Source organism: Mobula hypostoma, chromosome X1, assembly GCF_963921235.1.
Source record: "Mobula hypostoma chromosome X1, sMobHyp1.1, whole genome shotgun sequence".
Taxonomy (NCBI): Eukaryota; Metazoa; Chordata; class Chondrichthyes; order Myliobatiformes; family Myliobatidae; genus Mobula; species Mobula hypostoma.
The window spans coordinates 69,551,304-69,573,244 of record NC_086128.1 but is presented as its reverse complement, the minus strand read 5'-3'; the positions used below and the strand labels follow the sequence as shown (position 1 = coordinate 69,573,244).

The 21,941-nt window shown below is 46.3% G+C and overlaps 1 protein-coding gene across 1 annotated transcript in view; it reads right to left on the bottom strand.

The window, feature by feature from the left end:
• The window catches only part of LOC134340242 (zona pellucida-binding protein 2-like), a 103,122-nt gene that overhangs the window by 12,334 nt on the left and 68,847 nt on the right, over positions 1-21,941 (bottom strand). The window contains exons 6-7 of the mRNA XM_063037243.1: positions 21,340-21,425; positions 7,574-7,748 (exon numbers count right to left, since the gene is read on the bottom strand). Of these exons, the coding sequence (XP_062893313.1) occupies positions 7,574-7,748; positions 21,340-21,425 (261 nt within the window). The remainder of the gene's footprint in view (positions 1-7,573; positions 7,749-21,339; positions 21,426-21,941) is intronic.

Sequence of the window (21,941 nt, the reverse complement as noted above, 5' to 3'; positions counted from 1 at the left end):
CTTGGTAAATTTAATTTAAATAAAGGTTGTAAATTAGTTTTAATTAATGTTAAATTTCTTAAATTGGTTTTAATTAATGTTATTTACGACATGAAAATTAATTTTACAAAACCTCTCATGGAGCCAATCATTGATATGGCACCATCAGTACAGCTGCCAACATAGTTCCTCCAAGACAGACCTTTTGTTTCCAGATATGAAGGCAAAACATTAAATATATCTTGATCTTTCTTGTTTCTGACAGCTCTTTGCAACAGAAAAAGTTTTCTTGAATTTCACCATTATCTTACAAATGCTACCACATGAGATTTATTGCTGAAATCCATTGACTCATCAGCCTGGAAGGAGAAGCTGTTGTTTATCAGTTTATCACACAGAACCTCTTCAGCATCATAGAACATAGAACAGTACAGACATGTCATCAATATGTTGACTTATCGTACTGTTTGAGAGTGAAACTTTTTCAATTTCTGGTCCAGCATCTTGTCCGAGTATTTTACCCACTATAATTTTACAGGCTGGCATTATTAGGTTCTCACCAACTGTGTGACTTTTCCTTCTCTAGGTAATAACTCCTGCAACTAAATAACTTGCTTCCTGAACCCTTTTACCGACTGTGACTTTATTAATAAAAACTTTACTCTGCTTGTTTTGAGATTCCAATAGTCGTTTAAAATAATCAGCACTTTTACGTGTCATGTGGTTGTGATTTGTAGCTAAATGTCTTTTCAACTTTGCTGGAGCCATTGCTACATTTGTAAGTTGCTTGCCACAGACGAGGCGCAATGGAAGAAAACAACTAGGATCACCAGTCTATACAAAACCCATTGATAAGTGGCTTTCACTGAAAAGACAGACTTCTTTTTTGTGTCCGTTGTTCCATAATAATAAAGGCATAAAAATAACGAAGCGAGAAAACTGCAAAAAATACGAAAACTTCACACTACAATTTACTTCTAACAGTCCACCTTCTTCAACGTTTACAACAACAGCAAAGCAGCAGGCCAGCAGTTGAATCACGGCCCATAAAAACTTCTTCAGCATGAAAAATTCCTTCCAATTTTCTACTACACCAGGAGACCTTCTTCGCTCCCATATGTCAATAAATAGGGCGTAAGGGGAAGTTGGGGGAGGTAATTCAGGAGGGAGAGGCCAACGCCACAGCCCAAGTTCAATGAGTCCATTCAATGTTCACGCTGCTCATCAGCTGACCGTCCTCCTCTTCATGTAATACACTGCTCACCAATTATCAGCCTACAGAACACCCCTCCATGTAGTACACTGCTCACCAATTATCAGCCTACAGAACTCCCCTCCATGCAATATACTGCTCACCAATTATCAGCCTACAGAACTCCCCTCCATGCAATACACTGCTCACCAATTATCAGCCTACAGAACACCCCTCCATGTAATACACTGCTCACCAATTATCAGCCTACAGAACACCCCTCCATGTAATACACTGCTCACCAATTATCAGCCTACAGAACACCCCTCCATGCAATACACTGCTCACCAATTATCAGCCTACAGAACTCCCCTCCATGTAATACACTGCTCACCAATTATCAGCCTACAGAACTCCCCTCCATGTAATACACTGCTCACCAATTATCAGCCTACAGAACACCCCTCCATGTAATACACTGCTCACCAATTATCAGCCTACAGAACTCCCCTCCATGTAATACACTGCTCACCAATTATCAGCCTACAGAACTCCCCTCCGTGTAATACACTGCTCACCAATTATCAGCCGACAGAACACCCCTCCATGTAGTACACTGCTCACCAATTATCAGCCTACAGAACTCCCCTCCATGTAGTACACTGCTCACCAATTATCAGCCTACAGAACACCCCTCCGTGTAATACACTGCTCACCAATTATCAGCCTACAGACCACCCCTCCGTGTAATACACTGCTCACCAATTATCAGCCGACAGAACTCCCCTCCATGTAATACGCTGCTCACCAATTATCAGCCTACAGAACATCCCTCCATGTAATACACTGCTCACCAATTATCAGCGTACAGAACTCCCCTCCATGTAATACACTGCTCACCAATTATCAGCCTACAGAACACCCCTCCATGCAATACACTGCTCACCAATTATCAGCCTACAGAACTCCCCTCCATGTAGTACACTGCTCACCAATTATCAGCCTACAGAACACCCCTCCATGCAATACACTGCTCACCAATTATCAGCCTACAGAACACCCCTCCATGTAGTACACTGCTCACCAATTATCAGCCTACAGAACACCCCTCCATGTAATACACTGCTCACCAATTATCAGCGTACAGAAACACCCTTCCATGTAATACACTGCTCACCAATTATCAGCCTACAGAACACCCCTCCATGTAATACACTGCTCACCAATTATCAGCCTACAGAACACCCCTCCATGTAATACACTGCTCACCAATTATCAGCCTACAGAACACCACTCCATGCAATACACTGCTCACCAATTATCAGCCTACAGAACACCCCTCCATGTAATACACTGCTCACCAATTATCAGCCTACAGAACACCACTCCATGCAATACACTGCTCACCAATTATCAGCCTACAGAACACCCCTCCATGCAATACACTGCTCACCAATTATCAGCCTACAGAACACCCCTCCATGTAATACACTGCTCACCAATTATCAGCCTACAGAACACCCCTCCATGTAATACACTGCTCACCAATTATCAGCCTACAGAACACCCCTCCGTGTAATACACTGCTCACCAATTATCAGCCTACAGAACTCCCCTCCATGCAATACACTGCTCACCAATTATCAGCCTACAGAACACCCCTCCATGTAATACACTGCTCACCAATTATCAGCCGACAGAACACCCCTCCATGTAATACACTGCTCACCAATTATCAGCCTACAGAACACCCCTCCATGCAATACACTGCTCACCAATTATCAGCCGACAGAACACCCCTCCATGTAATACACTGCTCACCAATTATCAGCCGACAGAACTCCCCTCCATGTAATACACTGCTCACCAATTATCAGCCGACAGAACTCCCCTCCATGTAATACACTGCTCACCAATTATCAGCCTACAGAACACCCCTCCATGCAATACACTGCTCACCAATTATCAGCCTACAGAACACCCCTCCGTGTAATACACTGCTCACCAATTATCAGCCTACAGAACACCCCTCCGTGTAATACACTGCTCACCAATTATCAGCCTACAGAACACCCCTCCGTGTAGTACACTGCTCGCCAATTATCAGCCGACAGAACACCCCTCCATGCAATACACTGCTCACCAATTATCAGCCTACAGAACTCCCCTCCATGCAATACACTGCTCACCAATTATCAGCCTACAGAACTCCCCTCCATGTAATACACTGCTCACCAATTATCAGCCTACAGAACACCCCTCCATGCAATACACTGCTCACCAATTATCAGCCTTCAGAACACCCCTCCATGTAATACACTGCTCACCAATTATCAGCCTACAGAACTCCCCTCCATGTAATACACTGCTCACCAATTATCAGCCGACAGAACACCCCTCCATGCAATACACTGCTCACCAATTATCAGCCGACAGAACTCCCCTCCATGTAATACACTGCTCACCAATTATCAGCCTACAGAACACCCCTCCATGCAATACACTGCTCACCAATTATCAGCATACAGAACATCCTTCCATGCAATACACTGCTCACCAATTATCAGCATACAGAACTCCCCACCATATAATACACTGCTCACCAATTATCAGCCTACAGAACTCCCCTCCATGTAATACACTGCTCACCAATTATCAGCCTACAGAACTCCCCACCATGTAATACACTGCTCACCAATTATCAGCCTACAGAACACCCCTCCATGCAATACACTGCTCACCAATTATCAGCCTACAGAACACCCCTCCATGTAATATACTGCTCACCAATATCAGCCTATAGAACACCCCTCCATGCAATACACTGCTCACCAATTATCAGCGTACAGAACACCCTTCCATGCTATAGTGCTCATCAATTATCAGCCTACAGAACTCCCCTCCATGCAATACACTGCTCACCAATTATCAGCCTGCAGAACTCCCCTTCATGCAATACACTGCTCACCAATTATCAGCCTACAGAACTCCCCTCCATGTAATACACTGCTCACCAATTATCAGCCTTTTTCAGCGGTCCCCAACCACCGGGCCACAAGGCATGTGCTACCGGGCCGCGAGGAGATGATATGATTTGGCGATATGAGTCAGCTGCACCTTTCCTCATTCCCTGTCATGCGCACTGTTGAACTTGAATGTGCGCGTGGTCATTACCCACGCGTCATCCATGTCAGCGCGGGAAGGAGATCAACTCCTTGAGCTTGTAAAAGACGGCGGGCTGAAAAGTATGTTTGATATAACATCTCTGCCGGCATTCCGGATCTAAGTCAAGCTAAATATCCTGAGATAGCCACGAAAGCACTGAAAACATTGCTTCCATTTCCAACATATCTCTGCGATGAATGCAACGAAAACTAAATTGCGGAATAGACTGGACATAAGGAACCCCCTTCGAGTATCGCTGTCTCCCATCACCCCTTGATAGGACCGTCTTGCTGCAGGGAAATAAGCCCAGGGCTCCCACTGATTCAGCGATATTGGTGTGTTGCAATGATTTTATATGTTCATACGGGGAAAATATGTGCTGTGTGTTTAATATCCAAACGTTACTTAGAATGTTATTATGCTATTGCCTTATAAGTGACTTATATAACCATATAACAATTACAGCACGGAAACAGGCGATCTTGGTCCTTCTAGTCCGTGCCGAACTCTTACTCTCACCTAGTCCCACCGACCTGCACTCAGCCCATAACCCTCCATTCCTCTCCTGTCCATATACCTATCCAATTTTCTTTAAATGATAATATCGAACCTGCCTCTACTACTTCTGCTGGAAGTTTGTTCAACACTTACTTCAAGCTCCTGTCTTCCCCAATAATTGACTTATTCATGTGAGGAAAATATGTGCTGTGTGTTTAATATTAAATTCGTTCGATAAACCCTTTTAGACAGGAAATTGAGTGTATTAGCTATCACCTATATTCCGGTCGTTGGGGACCCGTGGCCTATAGAACTCCCCTCCATGCAATACACTGCTCACCAATTATTAACAGCCTCCCCTATCTCGCATCAAAAAATGAGAATGGACTCAACTAAATAAACACGGTCCTATTGCACACTGCCATACTGGGCTGCGAGACCTCCAGCAAGATTGCTAACGGGAGCTGCTCGATCACTGCCCACCACTACGAGCACTAGCATCGTGTGCTGCAGGAAGTTCAAAAAAACGGTGTTTATTTTTAAAAATTACGATCTCTCGTGAAACCCCTGGCGACCTCTCGCGGAACCCGGGTCTAATCATTTCCGCAGATGCTGCCTGACCTGCTGAGTCCCTTCAGCATTTTGCGTGTTTTGCTCTGGATTTCCAGCATCTGCAGAATCTCTCGTGGCAACGAGCAGTTTGCTGGATGAGCTCAGCTACTCGAGCTGTATCTGTGTCGACATTTCAGGTTGAGAAGCCGCATCAGGATAGAATTAGAATTTGGATTTTGCTAAGAGTTTTGGTGCACCTCTGGCACTCTCGATGCCTTACAAGATCTCAGAGCTATAAAAAATGTATAGATGATAGGTTGGTTAAGAAAGTACACTTCCCTTCATTAGTCGAGGCAGTGAGTTCAAAAATCAGTAAACACTGCAGCGTTATGAAACTTCAGTTAGGCCACATTTGGAGTGCTGCATACAGTTTTGGATGCCCCATCAGAGGAAGGATCTCGGGCTTTGGAGAGGGTGCAGAAGAGGTTTCCCAGGATGTTTCCTGGATTAGAGGGCGTGTGTTTTAATGAGAGGCTGGACAAACCTGGGTTGTTTTCTCCAGAGCTGGGAGGCTGATAGGAGATCTGACAGTGGTCTATAAGATTATGAGAGACATAGGGACAGTAGACAGACAGCATCTTTTCCCTAGGATTGGAATGTCTGAAACCAGAAGGTATGCACTTAAGCTGAGAGCTGAAAGGAGATGTGAGCAGCATTTTTTTTTTACAGAGAGTGATGGGGTTTCTAGCCACACCCCTGGAATGTGCCTGGGGTGGTAGAAAAGGCAGATACATTACAGGCATTTAAGAGGTGTTCAGATAGACACAGGAATGTGAAGAAAGTGGAAGGATATGGACATCGTGTAGGTAGAAGGGATTAGATTAATTGGCCATTTGAACACTAATTTAATTGGTTCAGCATAACATTGTGGGCCGAGGGGCCTGTTTCTGTGCTGTACTGTTTTACGTTTATTTCTTTATTGACACACAGCGCAGAATAGACTTATAGAAACATAGAAAATAGGTGCAGGAGTAGGCCATTCGGCCCTTCGAGCCTGCACCGCCATTTATTATGATCATGGCTGATCATCCAACTCAGAACCCCGCCCCAGCCTTCCCTCCATACCCACTGATCCCCGTAGCCACAAGGGCCATATCTAACTCCCTCTTAAATATAGCCAATGAACTGGCCTCAACTGTTTCCTGTGGCAGAGAATTCCACAGGTTCACCACTCTCTGTGTGAAGAAGATTTTCCTCATCTCGGTCCTAAAAGGCTTCCCCTTTATCCTCAAACCGTGACCCCTCGTTCTAGACTTCCCCAACATCGGGAACAATCTTCCTGCATCTAGCCTGTCCAATCCCTTTAGGATCTTATACGTTTCAATCAGATCCCCCCTCAATCTTCTAAATTCCAACGAGTATAAGCCTAGTTCATCCAGTCTTTCTTCATATGAAAGTCCTGCCATCCCAGGAATCAATCTGGTGAACCTTCTTTGTACTCCCTCTCTGGCAAGAATGTCTTCCTTCAGATTAGGGGACCAAAACTGCACACAATACTCCAGGTGTGGTCTCACCAAGGCCTTGTACAACTGCAGTAATACCTCCCTGCTCCTGTACTCGAATCCTCTCGCTATAAATGCCAGCGTACCATTCGCCTTTTTCACCGCCTGCTGTACCTGCATGCCCACTTTCAATGACTGGAGTATGATGACACCCAGGTCTCTTTGCACCTCCCCTTTTCCTAATCGGCCACCATTCAGATAATAATCTGTTTTCCTATTTTTGCCACCAAAGTGGATAACTTCACATTCATCCACATTAAATTGCATCTGCCATGAATTTGCCCACTCTCCCAACCCATCCAAGTCACCCTGCATCCTCTTAGCATCCTCCTCACAGCTAACACTGCCGGCCCCTCGAGCCGTGCTGTCCAACAATCCCCAGTTTAACCCTAGGACAATTTACAATGAACAAGTAATCTTCCAACTGGTATATCTTTGGACTGCGGGAGGAAACTGGAGCACCCTGTGGAAACCCACATGGTCATGGAGAGAACATACAAACTCCATTCAGGCAGCGGTGGGAAATGAACTTGGGTCGCTGGTACAGCAAAGCGTTGTGCTAACCATTACCGCCCCAATCTATAAGATTCAGTCAGTATAATACGAAGATCAGCTCGGAACTCACCACAGCATTCAGAACAATCCAAATGAATTAGCTTGTTTTTCCCGAAACCTGGCCGACAATGATCCACTCGGGTTGTTTTCAGGGAATTCTCAATGTAGTAGAATGTCGGCTTGCTGTTCATATGGTTAAGGGCAATACTCTGCTTCTTGAAGAAAGCCTCGATACGCCTCCGTGCCTGAAAGTGAACATGGGACAATTTACAATGACCAGTTCGCCTACCCGGTATGTCTTTGGACTGTGGAAGGAAAACTGCAGCACCCAGGGGAAAGCCACGCATATGACAGGGAGGAACAGCGGGATGGGAATGCAATGGAATGCCAACGTGTGGGAAATTTCAGTCACCCTGGGTAATCTGCAGTCTACATGTGGGTGTAGTTTTATATAAGGCCTTAAGGTACAGGAGCAGAAATAGGCCATTTGGCCCATTGAATCTGCTCTGATATTTCATAATGTCTGATCCATTTCCCTCTCAGACCCAACCTCCTCCCTTCATGCCCTGACTAATCAAGAATCTATCAATCTCTGCCTTAAATATACCCCAAGACCTGGCTTCCACAGCCACCTGTGGCAATGAGTTGCACAGATTCACCACCCTCAGGCTCAAGAAATTCTTTTGCATCGGCGTACTAACTGGACATTCCTCTATTCTGAGGCTGTGTCCTCTGGTCCTAGACTCCCCCACTACAGGAAACATCTTCTCCACATCCACTCTATCTGTGTCCTCTGATCCTAGACTCCCCCACTATAGGAAACATCCTCTCCACATCCACTCTATCTGTGTCCTCTGGTCCTAGACTCCCCCACTATAGGAAACATCTTCTCCACATCCACTCTATCTGTGTCCTCTGATCCTAGACTCCCCCACTATAGGAAACATCCTCTCCACATCCACTCTATCTGTGTCCTCTGATCCTAGACTCCCCCACTATAGGAAACATCATCTCCACATCCACTCTATCTGTGTCCTCTGGTCCTAGACTCCCCCACTATAGGGAACATCCTCTCCACATCCACTCTATCTGTGCCCTCTGGTCCTAGACTCCCCCACTATAGGGAACATCCTCTCCACATCCACTCTATCTGTGTCCTCTGATCCTAGACTCCCCCACTATAGGGAACATCCTCTCCACATCCACTCTATCTGTGTCCTCTGGTCCTAGACTCCCCCACTATAGGAAACATCCTCTCCACATCCAGTCTAGCTGTGTCCTCTGGTCCTAGACTCCCCCACTATAGGAAACATCCTCTCCACATCCACTCTATCTGTGCCCTCTGGTCCTAGACTCCCCCACTATAGGAAACAACCTCTCCACATCCACTCTACCTGTGTCCTCTGGTCCTAGACTCCCCCACTATAGGAAACAACCTCTCCACATCCACTCTATCGAGGCCTTTCAACATTCTATAGGTTTCAATGAGATCCCCCTCATTCTTCAGTGAGTGCAGGCCCAGGGTCATCAAATGCTCCTTCTATAATAAACCTTTCAATCCCAGAATCAATTTTGTGAATGTCTTTTGAATCCTCCCCAATGTCGGCACATCCTTTCTTAGATAGGGGACCCAAATCTGCTCACAATACACCAAGTGTGGCTTCACCAGTGCCTTATACAGTCTCAACATTACATCCTCAGCTTTATATTCTAGTATTCTCAAAACATATATAATGTGTTGCTGAAATCAACCACTAATCTCACTGAAACGGATTTAATCCCCAACGTGAAAATCACGATATATTTTAAATTTTAAATATCGGAACTGTTCACAGAGTTGTTTCCCTTTTGCCATTGCCTTCTCAGTCACATTTCCTGAGTTGTGAAATTAATCTCATTCTACCCAGTTGTGCTAACGGAACTAGAACTGGATGTCGCGGGTTGAGGGTGAACATGAGGGGGAAGTTGTTCACTCAGAGGGTGGTGAGGGAGTGGTAGTGATGGATACAGGTTTGATTTGAACATTTAAGGAACATTTGGATAGGTACACGATGGGGAGGGGTATGAAAGGCTATTGTCCAGGTGCGGTTAAATGGGGCTAGGCATGGATTAGATGGGCTGAAAGGACTGTTTCTGTGCAGTAATGCCCTATGACTCTAAATGATTAGCTTGCTGAATCTAAACTCGTTCTTGCTTTTACTTTGACTACTGCTATCCATTCTTGAGATTAGTGCAAGTTTTAGAAGTTGAGCCAAAACTCCAGATGTTAGCTTCATCAGCGATGGGAGCATCCCAAGCTCTGACAAAGGTTTTGTAGGAAAGTGATTACACAGGAAGCTACATCATTTGTCTTGGAGTCCTTTGAGACCAGACCCAGTTGGGTTAACCACTCACAAAATGTATATATTTAGCGATACACAGGGCCCAGCAAACCCCATTAACCCTAACCTAATTACGGGACAATTTACAATGAGCGATTAACCTACCTGGTTAGCCTTTGGACTGGGAAAACCTGGGGAAGATATGCAGAGACTCCTTACAGGCGGACCCAGAATTGAACTCCAAACTCTGGAATGCCCAGAGCTGTAATAGCGTCACGCTAACTGCTACACTAGTGTGGCGCCCAACCAGGACCTTCTGTAAAGTATCTTAATGCACCTTTCAATGGAAATGGAGATCGGAATAACTAATTGAAATTTGGCACGATCAGGACAACATCCCGAGTTTGTGCCAATGACCGTTGATTTCCTCATTCTTCCTGAAGGCTTCTTGTCGGACACATCTTCAAGCTGCACAGCGGTCTGTTACAGGCTGCTGGGATACTCCTGGAATGGGGCTGAGTTCCTTCCCGGCACTGAAATTTGCAGGGAGTCATCCCAGTGCTGTACTCACTTGTGAGGCTCCCAAAGTGGACAGAATCACAGAGTTAAACAACACAGAAACAGGCCCTTCAGCCTAACTCGTTTATGCTGACCGAGGTGTCTACCTCGGCTAGTCCCATGTGCCTTCTTTCCTGCCCTAATGCCCTATTGAAAAGTATTTTAAACAGGGTAACTACCTGCCTCCACGGTTTCCACTTCACAGTAGCTCATTCCATATGCTCACCACCCTCTTGTGAAAAAGGTTGCCCCTCAGGTCCATTTTAAAACCCCCACCCTCTAGTTTAAGGCTCCCTCTACTCTGGGGAAAAGACCGCGACCATCCAACCTTGTCGATGGCCTTCATGATCTCACAGACCTCTGGGAGTTCTGGGGAGAAAGCAAGAGATTGAGGTTGGGGGAAAAAAATCAACCATAGTCAGAGTCAATATAAATTCATTATCAAAGTACTGGTACGTCACTGAGATTCTCTTTCTTGCAGGCATTTACAGCAAAATAAAGAAATACAATAGAATTTATGAAAAACTATACAGAAACAGAGACTGAAAAACAGAATGAATGGTCCAATATTTTATGGCCTTATTGGGCCACCCATCTGCCTCTTAAGCTCCAGGGGAAAAAAAACCCACTCTCTCCACTTAACTGCTAGAGATGACAAGCAATAGTGAACCCAGCAGCCATCCCTGCAGCAGGCCACTGATCACAGGCCTCCTGTCTGACAAACAATCCTTCAATACCACCCTGCAACCTTCCACCACTGTTCCCTCTAAGCTGCGCGGCCGCACAGTAACTGAAGTGCCCCCGCGCACGTAGCCTTTCTTGCTAAGACAGCTGGAGTTTTCTTTTATATAATGTTAAGATAATTTTGAAAACCATGTCAATATAATTGTGAATTCTTCTCGTTACTGCCATCAGGAAGGAGGTACTGGAGCCTCAGGTCCCACACCACCAGGTTCAGGAACAGTTATTACCCCTCAACCATCAGGAAGGAGGTACAGGAGCCTCAGGTCCCACACCACCAGGTTCAGGAACGGTTATTACCCCTCAACCGTCAGGAAGGAGGTACAGGAGCCTCAGGACCCACACCACCAGGTTCAGGAACAGTTATTACCCCTCAACCATCAGGAAGGAGGTACAGGAGCCTCAGGACCCACACCACCAGGTTCAGGGACAGTTATTACCCCTCAACCATCAGGAAGGAGGTACAGGAGCCTCAGGACCCACACCACCAGGTTCAGGGATAGTTATTACCCCTCAACCATCAGGAAGGAGGTACAGGAGCCTCAGGACCCACACCACCAGGTTCAGGGATAGTTATTACCCCTCAACCATCAGGAAGGAGGTACAGGAGCCTCAGGACTCACACCACTAGGTTTAGGAACAGTTATTACCCCTCAACCATCAGGAAGGAGGTACAGGAGCCTCAGGACCCACACCACCAGGTTCAGGAACAGTTATTACCCCTCAACCATCAGGAAGGAGGTACAGGAGCCTCAGGACTCACACCACTAGGTTTAGGAACAGTTATTACCCCTCAACCATCAGGAAGGAGGTACAGGAGCCTCAGGACCCACACCACCAGGTTCAGGAACAGTTATCACCCCTCAACCATCAGGAAGGAGGTACAGGAGCCTCAGGACTCACACCACTAGGTTCAGGAACAGTTATTACACTTCAATCACCAGGCTCTTGAACCAAAGGGGATAATATCACTTGCTCAATCATTGAAATGTTCTCGTGCGATCCAAACATCCAGACCAGACTACCATGCAGGAACTCGTTAAAACCTTGCTGAAGTCATTGTAGGCATAAAATGCGCTGACCTTGACAATCATCTTTGCCAACTTTTTAAAAAGATTCAATCAAATCTGTGACATAATCTCCCCCAGGCAAAGCCCTGTTGACTATCCCCTATCAATCACAACACACAATAATGCTGGAGGAACTCAGCAGGGCAGGCAGCATCTACAGAGGGAAAGCCTTTTCTGAGAGCTGCCACATTATCACGGTGGAGAGGCTCTTGAGTTCCTGAGGTGCCGAGAGTGACGTATCTGAGGTTTAGCTCCTGGTAGGGTCACCCATGGTGGTAAGGTCAAAGGGAGGTTCCAGACAAAACCCTCGCCATTGTTGCTGGTGGAAGATCACGGCAGAGGAAGACTGCGGCAGTGAAGGGTCCCCAGCTGTCTTGCATTCCATGCCACTGGGCCCTGATCCCGATCTGTCAAGGAGCATGCAGTAGCTGTCTAAGCATCGGCCTCCCCGCATTAAACAAAATTCTCCAATCCAACATCTTGGAGACAGTCCCTTGGCTTGTGTGATCTCACTACAGAGGGATATGGGCAGCCAACACTTCAGATGAGACCCTTCATCAGGATTGTAAAGAAAGGCAGTGGGGGTGGGGGGGAATTAGGAGGTAGGGCAAGTGGGGAGTTAGAGCTAGCAGGGAATAGGTGGATCAGGTAAGGAAGAAAGAGTGGAAATGATGGAAGAAGTTCAATTCATAGAACAGGCACAATGTTGTGCCAAACCAAATCAATTAGTAATCAAATGGGCAACTAAACTAATCCCTTCTGTCTACATAATGTCCATATCCTTCCATTTTCCTTACATTCATGCGCCTATCTAAATGTCTCTCCAAAGACTCTGATGTTTGTGCCTCTACCACCGCCCCAGACTGTACAAACCACTCTCTGTGTAAAAAACTTGCCCCTCACAACTCCTTTGAGCTTACTCCCTCTCACCTTAACTGCATGCCCTCTGGTATTAGACCTTTCAACACTGGGAAACAAATACTGTCTATTGTATCCATGTCCCTCATGATCTTATCAACCTCCAGCTCCTCTGCTCCTGAGAAAACAACCCAAGTTTGTCCAGCCTCTCGTGATAGCACATGCTCTCTAAACCAGGCGGCATCTTGGTAAACCTCCTCTGCACCCTCTCCAAAGCCTCAACATCCTTCCCATAATATGAGACCAAAACTGTATGCATTACTCCAAAGGCAGCCTAACTGGAGTTTTATAAAGCTGCAACATAACTTCCTGACTTTTGAACTCAATACCTTGAGCATGCAAACACGAGGAATTCTGCAGATGCTGGAAATTCAAGCAACACACATCAAAGTTGCTGGTGAACGCAGCAGGCCAGGCAGCATCTATAGGAAGAGGCGCAGTCGACGTTTCAGGCCGAGACCCTTGAGCATGCACGTTCCTTCTTAGCCACTCTGTGCACCCTCTTTTTGGGAGCTATCAACTTGGACTCCAAGATCCCTATACTGGTCTACACTGTTAAAGGTCTTGCCCCTTAACATTTTAGCGTTTCTGCAGTTGACTTACCAAGGTGCAAAACCTCACATTTAGCTGGGTTAAACTCCACCTGCCATTTCTTTGCCTGGGAATTGAACTGAATTCAATTCAATTCCCACCGCTGTCTGTAAGGAGTTTGTATGTTCTTCCTGTGACCACCTGGGTTTTCTCTGAGTACTCCGGTTTCCTTTCACGTTCTGAAGATGTATGGGTTAGTGAGTTGCTGGCGTGTGGTGGTGGCGACAGTCGCGGGGTGCTCCCGGTATATTCTCTGACTGCATTGGCCATTGACTAAAACGACGCACTTCGCTGTATATTTCGATGCACAGTGCATGTGACAAATAAAGCTCATCTTCATCTCCAAAGTAGTTAGGAGGGCGAGAGGTGGAATTGACAAAGTGCCGGAGAAGATGCAATCTGATAGAACACTGTACCCAGGGAAGGAGGGGACGTGTGGGTGATGGGCAGTTGGAGAGGCTGATGAAGGGTCGGTGGGATGAGGAGATAAAACAGGGAACGGAGTGGTTACTGGAAGTCACAGTGTGGATTGGCCCTGGGGACTGGGATGTCACAGCCATAACTGAAACATGGCTGAGGGAAAGGAAGGACTGCCAGTTCAGTGTTCCAGGATACAGATGCTACAGGCATGATAATGTAAGCGACCTTTCTGACAGCAGTACTTAGATAGTATTCTTGGGGGGGGGGGGTGCGGATTATTCAGTAGGGAAACAAGAAGGGGACAGTCACTCTAGTAGGCTTGTATATTAAACCCCCCTGCCCCCCCAATAGTCAACTGGAACTTGCAGAGCTGGTGTGCAAAGAAATAGCTCGGCCTGAAACATCGACTGTTACTGTTACTTTGATTTTCCGCATCTGCAGATTTTCTCCTTTGTGACCACAATTCTATTAGTTTTAAGATAGCGACGGAAAATTTACACAGGCCGGCAGGTTGTTACAGTCCTTCTGGTAAGATGGTGGTGTGCTCGGACATAGTGGCTTCTACAGGGTCAACCAAAGGTGTTATTGTCATTTTTAAATGCATCTTTACGATCGCATGATGCTGCTGAACATTAAGAACTTAAAGTAAACACCCATGGACTCAAGGTCTTGGACGACACCTTTTTGTGTGACTGTATTTTACTGATATCTTGTATGTGTTATATGTGCCTTGTGCTATGTACAACGGATGGTAATATGTTTTGCATTTTGGATACGGAAGAGAAGAGGGAAACAAGTGGAGATGTTTTGGAGGACATGCATATGACCAGGAAGGAGTTATTTAAAGGAACACAGAGCCGCATGATGAAGTAGGCCAAAGTCAGCCTAGGGAGAGTTTTACCAGACAAATCTGCTGGAAGTCTTTGAGACAGGATAGACAAAGGCGAGTCAATGGATGTGGTTTACTTGGATTTTCTTAAGGCCTTTGACAAGATACTGCACACGAGTAAGAGAAAATCTGCAGAACTCAGCAGGCCAGACAGCAGATATGAAAAAGAGTAAACAGTCGACCTTTTGGGCTGAGACCCTTCATCAGGAAGGAAGACTGGAAAAAAAGATTAGAAGTCAGAGGAGAGGAAGAAGTACAAGGTGGTAGGTGATGTGAAACCCGGAGAGGGGGAGGGTGAAGTAAAGAGTCTGGAAGTCGATTGGTGAAAGAGATAAAGAGCTGGAGAAGGGGGAGTCTGAATCCATGGAAGAACGGGAAGGGGGAGGAGCACCAGAGGGAGGTAGCAAGGAGATCAGGAGAGAGAGGGAAATGGGAATGGGAAATGGTAAAGGAAAAGGGGAAGGGGCGATTACCAGAAGTTCGAGAAATCAATGTTCATGCCATCAGGTTGGAGGCTACCCAGATGGAATATAAGGTGTTGCTCCTCCAACCAGAGTATGGCCTCATTGCGGCAGTTCAGGAGGCCACGGACCGACATGCCACACCTGAAGCTGCTTAACAAGATAAAAGCCCATGGTATTACAGGAAAGATACCAGCATCGATAGAAGACTGGCTGACTGGCAGGAGGCAAACAGTGGGATTAAAGGAGGCCTATTCTGGTTGGCTGCCGGTGACTAGTGGTGTTCCTAAGGGGTTAGCGTTGGGACCACTTCTTTTTACATTATATTTCATTGATTTGGATGATGGAATTGATGGCTTTGTTGCCAAGTTTGCAAATGATCCGAAGCTAGATGGAGGTGCAGTTAGTTTTGAGGAAGCAAAGAGGCTATGCAGGACTTGCGAGGGGTGATTGATAAATTCATGGCCTAAGGTAGAAGGAGTCAGTTTCAGAAAACCTAGCACATTTATTTTTCCTACATTTACACACACAGCCCAGCGTAGGGATCCATTGATATGTTCATGGCCTAAGGCAGAAGGAGATGAGTTATTAACTTCAAACTTTCTGCATTATCACTCAGAGTTGACCTGCACGCGCATGTAACGAGAGCTGTATAACTCATCTCCTTCTACCTTAGGCCACAAATTTATCAATCACCCCAGGTATGGACCACCTGGAGGTCCAGGACGCTCTCGTTACATGCACGTGCAGTTCAGCTCTTTGAGTGATAATGCAGAAAGTTTGAAGTTAATAACTCATCTCTTTCTACCTTATCAATCACCCCTGCTGTGGACTTCTACACAGAAGGATCCGTATGCTCCACGACCGCTGGACTAAGTGTGTACACGTAGGAGGGGACTATGCTGAAAAATAAATGTGCTAGGTTTTCTAAAACTGACTCCTTCTACCTTAGGCCACGAACTTATTAATCACTCCTCGTAGGTAGATTAGGAAAATGGACAAAGAAGTAGCAGATGGAATATAATGTCAGGAAGTGCATGGTCATGCAGTTTGGTAGAAGAAATTAAAGCATAGCCTACTTTCTAAATGGAGAAAAAATTCCAAAAACTGAGTCTCAAGGGGACTTGGGAGTCCTTGTGCAGGATTCCCTAAAGGTTAACTTACAGGTTGAGTCTGTGTGAGGAAGACAAATGCAATATTAGCATTTATTTTGAAAGGACTAGAATATAAAAGCAAGGATGTAATGCTGAGGCTTCATAAGGCATTGGTCAGACTGCATTTAGAGTATTGTGAGCAGTTTTGGGCTCCTTATCTAATAAAGATGTTCTGGCATTGGAGAGGATCCAGAGGCAGTTCACGAGAATGATTTCAGGAAAGAAACCATTCTCTCTGCAACCTTTAATGTTCCAATTAATCAAGAATCTGTCTACCTCCACTTTAAATATACTCAACGACTTGGTCTGCACAGCTATCTGTGGCAATGAATTCCACAGATTCACCACTCCTTATCTCTGTTCTAATTGGATGTCCCTCAGTTCTGTGTCCTCTGGTCCTAGACTCCCTCACTATAGGAAACATCCTCTCCACATCCACTCTATCTGTGTCCTCTGGTCCTAGACTCTCCCCACTACAGGAAACATCCTCTCTGCATCCACTCTATCTGTGCCCTCTGATCCTAGACTCCCTCACTATAGGAAACATCCTCTCCACATCCACTCTATCTGTGTCCTCTGGTCCTAGACTCCCCCACTATAGGAAACATCCTCTCCACATCCACCCTATCTGTGTCCTCTGGTCCTAGACTCCCCCACTATAGGAAACATCCTCTCCACATCCACTCTATCTGTGTCCTCTGGTCCTAGACTCTCCCCACTACAGGAAACATCCTCTCTGCATCCACTCTATCTGTGCCCTCTGATCCTAGACTCCCTCACTATAGGAAACATCCTCTCCACATCCACTCTATCTGTGTCCTCTGGTCCTAGACTCCCCCACTATAGGAAACATCCTCTCTACATCCACTCTATCTGTGCCCTCTGGTCCTAGACTCCCCCACTATAGGAAACATCCTCTCCACATCCACTCTATCTGTGCCCTCTGGTCCTAGACTCCCCCACTATAGGAAACATCCTCTCCACATCCACTCTATCTGTACCCTCTGGTCCTAGACTCCCCCACTGTAGGAAACATCCTCTCCACATCCACTCTATCTGTGTCCTCTGGTCCTAGACTCCCCCACTACAGGAAACATCCTCTCCACATCCACTCTATCTGTACCCTCTGGTCCTAGACTCCCCCACTGTAGGAAACATCCTCTCCACATCCACTCTATCTGTGTCCTCTGGTCCTAGACTCCCCCACTACAGGAAACATCCTCTCCACATCCACTCTATCTGTGTCCTCTGGTCCTAGACTCCCCCACTACAGGAAACATCCTCTCCACATCCACTCTATCTGTACCCTCTGGTCCTAGACTCCCCCAGTATAGGAAACATCCTCTCCACATCCACTCTATCTGTGTCCTCTGTTCCTAGACTCCCTCACTATAGGAAACATCCTCTCCACATCCACTCTATCTGTACCCTCTGGTCCTAGACTCCCCCACTACAGGAAACATCCTCTCCACATGTACTCTATCTATGTCTTTCAAGATTCAATAAGTTTCAATGATATCCCCCCACATTCTGCTAAACTCCACCGAGTATAGGCCCAGAGCCATCAAACGCTCCTCATATGTTAACCCTTTCATTCCTGGGATCATTGTCATGAACCTCCTCTCCAGTGCCAGCACATCTTTTCTTAGGTAAACTGCTCATAATGCTCCAAGTGTGGTCTGACCAATGCCTTATAAAGCTTCAGCTTTATCCCCTATTCTAGTCCTCTTGAAATGAATGCTAGTTAATATTGTATTTGCCTTCCTCACCACTGTCTCAGCCTACAAATTGTGGGGGGGGGGGTGGTGGTGGAAACTATTTGATAGGAATGTTGTGAGCATACACCGGCTGTTTGTGCACATTTACACACTTTATGCTTGGCAGTACTCTCTTAATACCCCATCACCCCCACAACCCCACCCCTATTCCCCAACTCACAGGCACACTCCCCTCCTGCACTGGTTACTTTTCAACTTTTATTGCTTCTGTGTCACGTATTTATATGACTGTTTGTTTTATTACAATAGTCAGTGTAATGTCAGTAACATCACACTGTCCCATATAAACACCTCGAACTTTATGTCAACCTGTCAACCTTCAGGCCGTGTCACTTAGGGCCCTGTGCTAGTGTTGTTTCGTGACTGCATGTGGTGGATCGTAGGTTTCTGCATTGTGTGTGACTATGTGCTGTGTGTGACTGTTTGTCCTGTGTGTCTGTGAGTGTGACTGTCTGTACTGTGTGTGACCGTATGTGCCCTGTGTGACCATGTGACTCTATATAGTGTGTGATGTGGCACGTGGCCAAGTGGTTAAGGCGTCGGTCTAGTGATCTGAAGGTCGCTAGTTCGAGCCTCAGCCGAAGCAGCAAATGTGTCCTTGAGCAAGGCACTTAACCACGCATTGCTCTGTGACGATACCGGTGCCAAGCTGTATGGGTCCTAATGTGACTGTACCGTGTCCTCTGTGTGACTGTATGTACCGTGTGTGATTGTATGTCCTGGGTGTGACCGTATGTGCTGTGTAACTGTATGTACTGTGTGTGACTATATGTACTGTGTGTGAGGGTATGTGCTGTGTGACTGTATGTGACCATATGTACTGTGTGACTGTATGTGCTGTGTGACTATATGTGCTGTGTGACTATATGTGCTGTGTGTGACTGTATGTGCTGTGTGTGACTGTGTGACCGTATGCCCTGTGTGTGACACTATGTGCTGTGTGTGACTGTATGTGCTGTGTGTGACTGTATGTGCTGTGTGTGACTGTGTGACCGCATGCCCTGTGTGTGACTGTATGTGGCAGGTCGTCACTGTAGTACTGTGTGTGACTGTATGCCCTGTGTGTGACCGTATGTGCTGTGTGACTGTGTGCTATGTGACTGTATGTACTGTGTGACCGTATGTACTGTGTGTGACTGTATGCCCTGTGTGACTGTACGCACTGTGTGTGACTGTATGTCTTGTGTGTGACCGTATGTGCTGTGTGTGACTGTGTGACCGTATGCCCTGTGTGTGACTGTATGTGCTGTGTGTGACTGTGTGACCGTATGCCCTGTGTGTGACTGTATGTGCTGGGTCGTCACTGTAGTACTGTGTGTGACTGTATGCCCTGTGTGTGACCGTATGTGCTGTGTGTGACTGTACGTGCTGTGTGTGACTGTGTGACCGTATGCCCTGTGTGTGACTGTATGTGCTGTGTGACTGTATGTACTGTGTGTGACTGTACGTGCTGTGTGTGACTGTGACCGTATGCCCTGTGTGTGACTGTGTGTGACCGTATATACTGTATGTGCTGTGTGTGACTGTGACCATATGTACTGTGTGACTGTATGTGCTGTGTGTGACTGTATGCCCTGTGTGTGACCGTATGTACTGTGTGACTGTATGTGACTGTGTGTGACCATATGTACTGTGTGTGACTGTATGTGCTGTGTGTGTGTGACTGTATGCCGTGTGTGACTGTATGTCCTGTGTGTGACTGTGTACTGTGTGTGACTGTATGCCCTGTGTGTGACTATATGTGCTGTGTGACTGTATGTACTGTGTGTGACTGTATGTGCTGTGTGTGACTCTATGTATTGTGTGTGACTGTACTGTGTGTGACTGCATGTGCTGTGTGTGACTCTATGTATTGTGTGTGACTAAATGTACTGCGTGACCGTATGCCCTGTGTGTGACCGTGTGCCCTGTGTGTGACTGTTTGTGATGTGTGACTGTATGTGCTGTGTGTGACTGTGTGACCGTATACCCTATGTGTGACTGTATGTGCTGTGTGTGACTGTGTGACCGTATGCCCTGTGTGTGACTGTATGTACTGTGTGTGACCGTATGCCCTGTGTGTGACCGTGTGCCCTGTGTGTGACCGTATGTACTGTGTGACCGTATGTACTGTGTGTGACCGTATGCCCTGTGTGTGACCGTATGCCCTGTGTGTGACCGTGTGCCCTGTGTGTGACCGTATGTACTGTGTGTGACTGTATGTACTGTGTGTGACCGTATGCCCTGTGTGTGACCGTATGCCCTGTGTGTGACCGTGTGCCCTGTGTGTGACCGTATGTACTGTGTGTGACTGTATGTACTGTGTGTGACCGTATGTATGTGTGACTGTTATGTGCTGTGTGTGACCGTATGTACTGTGTGTGACTGTATGCTCTGTGTGTGACCGTATGTGCTGTGTGACAGTATGCCCTGTGTGTGACCATATGCCCTGTGTGTGACTGTATGTGCTGTGTGACCATATGTACTGTGTGTGACCGTATGTACTGTGTGACTGTATGTGGTGGGTCATCACTGTAGTACTGTGTGTGACCGTATGCCCTGTGTGTGACTGTATGTGATGTGTGACTGTATGCCCTGTGACTATATGCTCTGTGTGTGACTCCATGTGGTGGGTCGTCACTGTAGTACTGTGTGACCGTATGCCCTGTGTGTGACTGTATGTGGTGGGTCATCACTGTAGTACTGTGTGTGACTGTGTGACCGTATGCCCTGTGTGTGACTGTATGTGGTGGGTCATCACTGTAGTACTGTGTGTGACTGTGTGACCGTATGCCCTGTGACTGTATGCGGTGGGTCATCACTGTAGTACTCTGCTTTGCACTCTGGCCCAGAGGGACGATGTTGTGTATGGTTGAATGAACTCTAGCTTGATGATGAGATATGTCCCCTTGTGGAAGTCCCAGCAAGAACAAGTTCTCTTATGTTCTCAGCTTACCTTCTCCACCCTTTTGTTTGTTTCATCCTCACAGTCGTGTATGAACTTTTTGCAAACTTCTTCCCATCCGTAGCCAAAAGGATCTACTGCAAATCAGTAAAACAAAAAATGGTTTGTGCGTTAAGAGGTGCCGACTTTTGACCTGCAATCCAATAGCTCTTATCAGTTTAATTTCATGTAACCAGCGTGGCTTAAGAGAAAAACAACAAACTGAAGTGAGAAGTAATTTAAAAACAGAACGTGGTGCATTAAAAAAAATAAGTTCAGGTTGTAAAATCAGTTTGGGTGGGGATTAGAAATAGTAAGGTTATGAGTCACTGGTGGGAGTAGCACATGACCTCTCTAACAGTAGCTCGAAATCTCAAACAACAACAGAACGTGATATGTAGCAGGTTAGGCAGCAAACTTCAGGTTAATGACCCTGCGTCTGAACTGAGAGAACAATGGTGTTTTAAACTGGAAACGAGGAGGGTGATCAAGAGAACCCTTGCTGTCTGTGGGAGGACTCTGACACTTTCTTTAGCCTTCAAACATCAGGCTGTGGATTCAAGAGGAACAGGGACCAAGAGAATCCCGATGACCCAAGCACTGCTGGTGCTGTC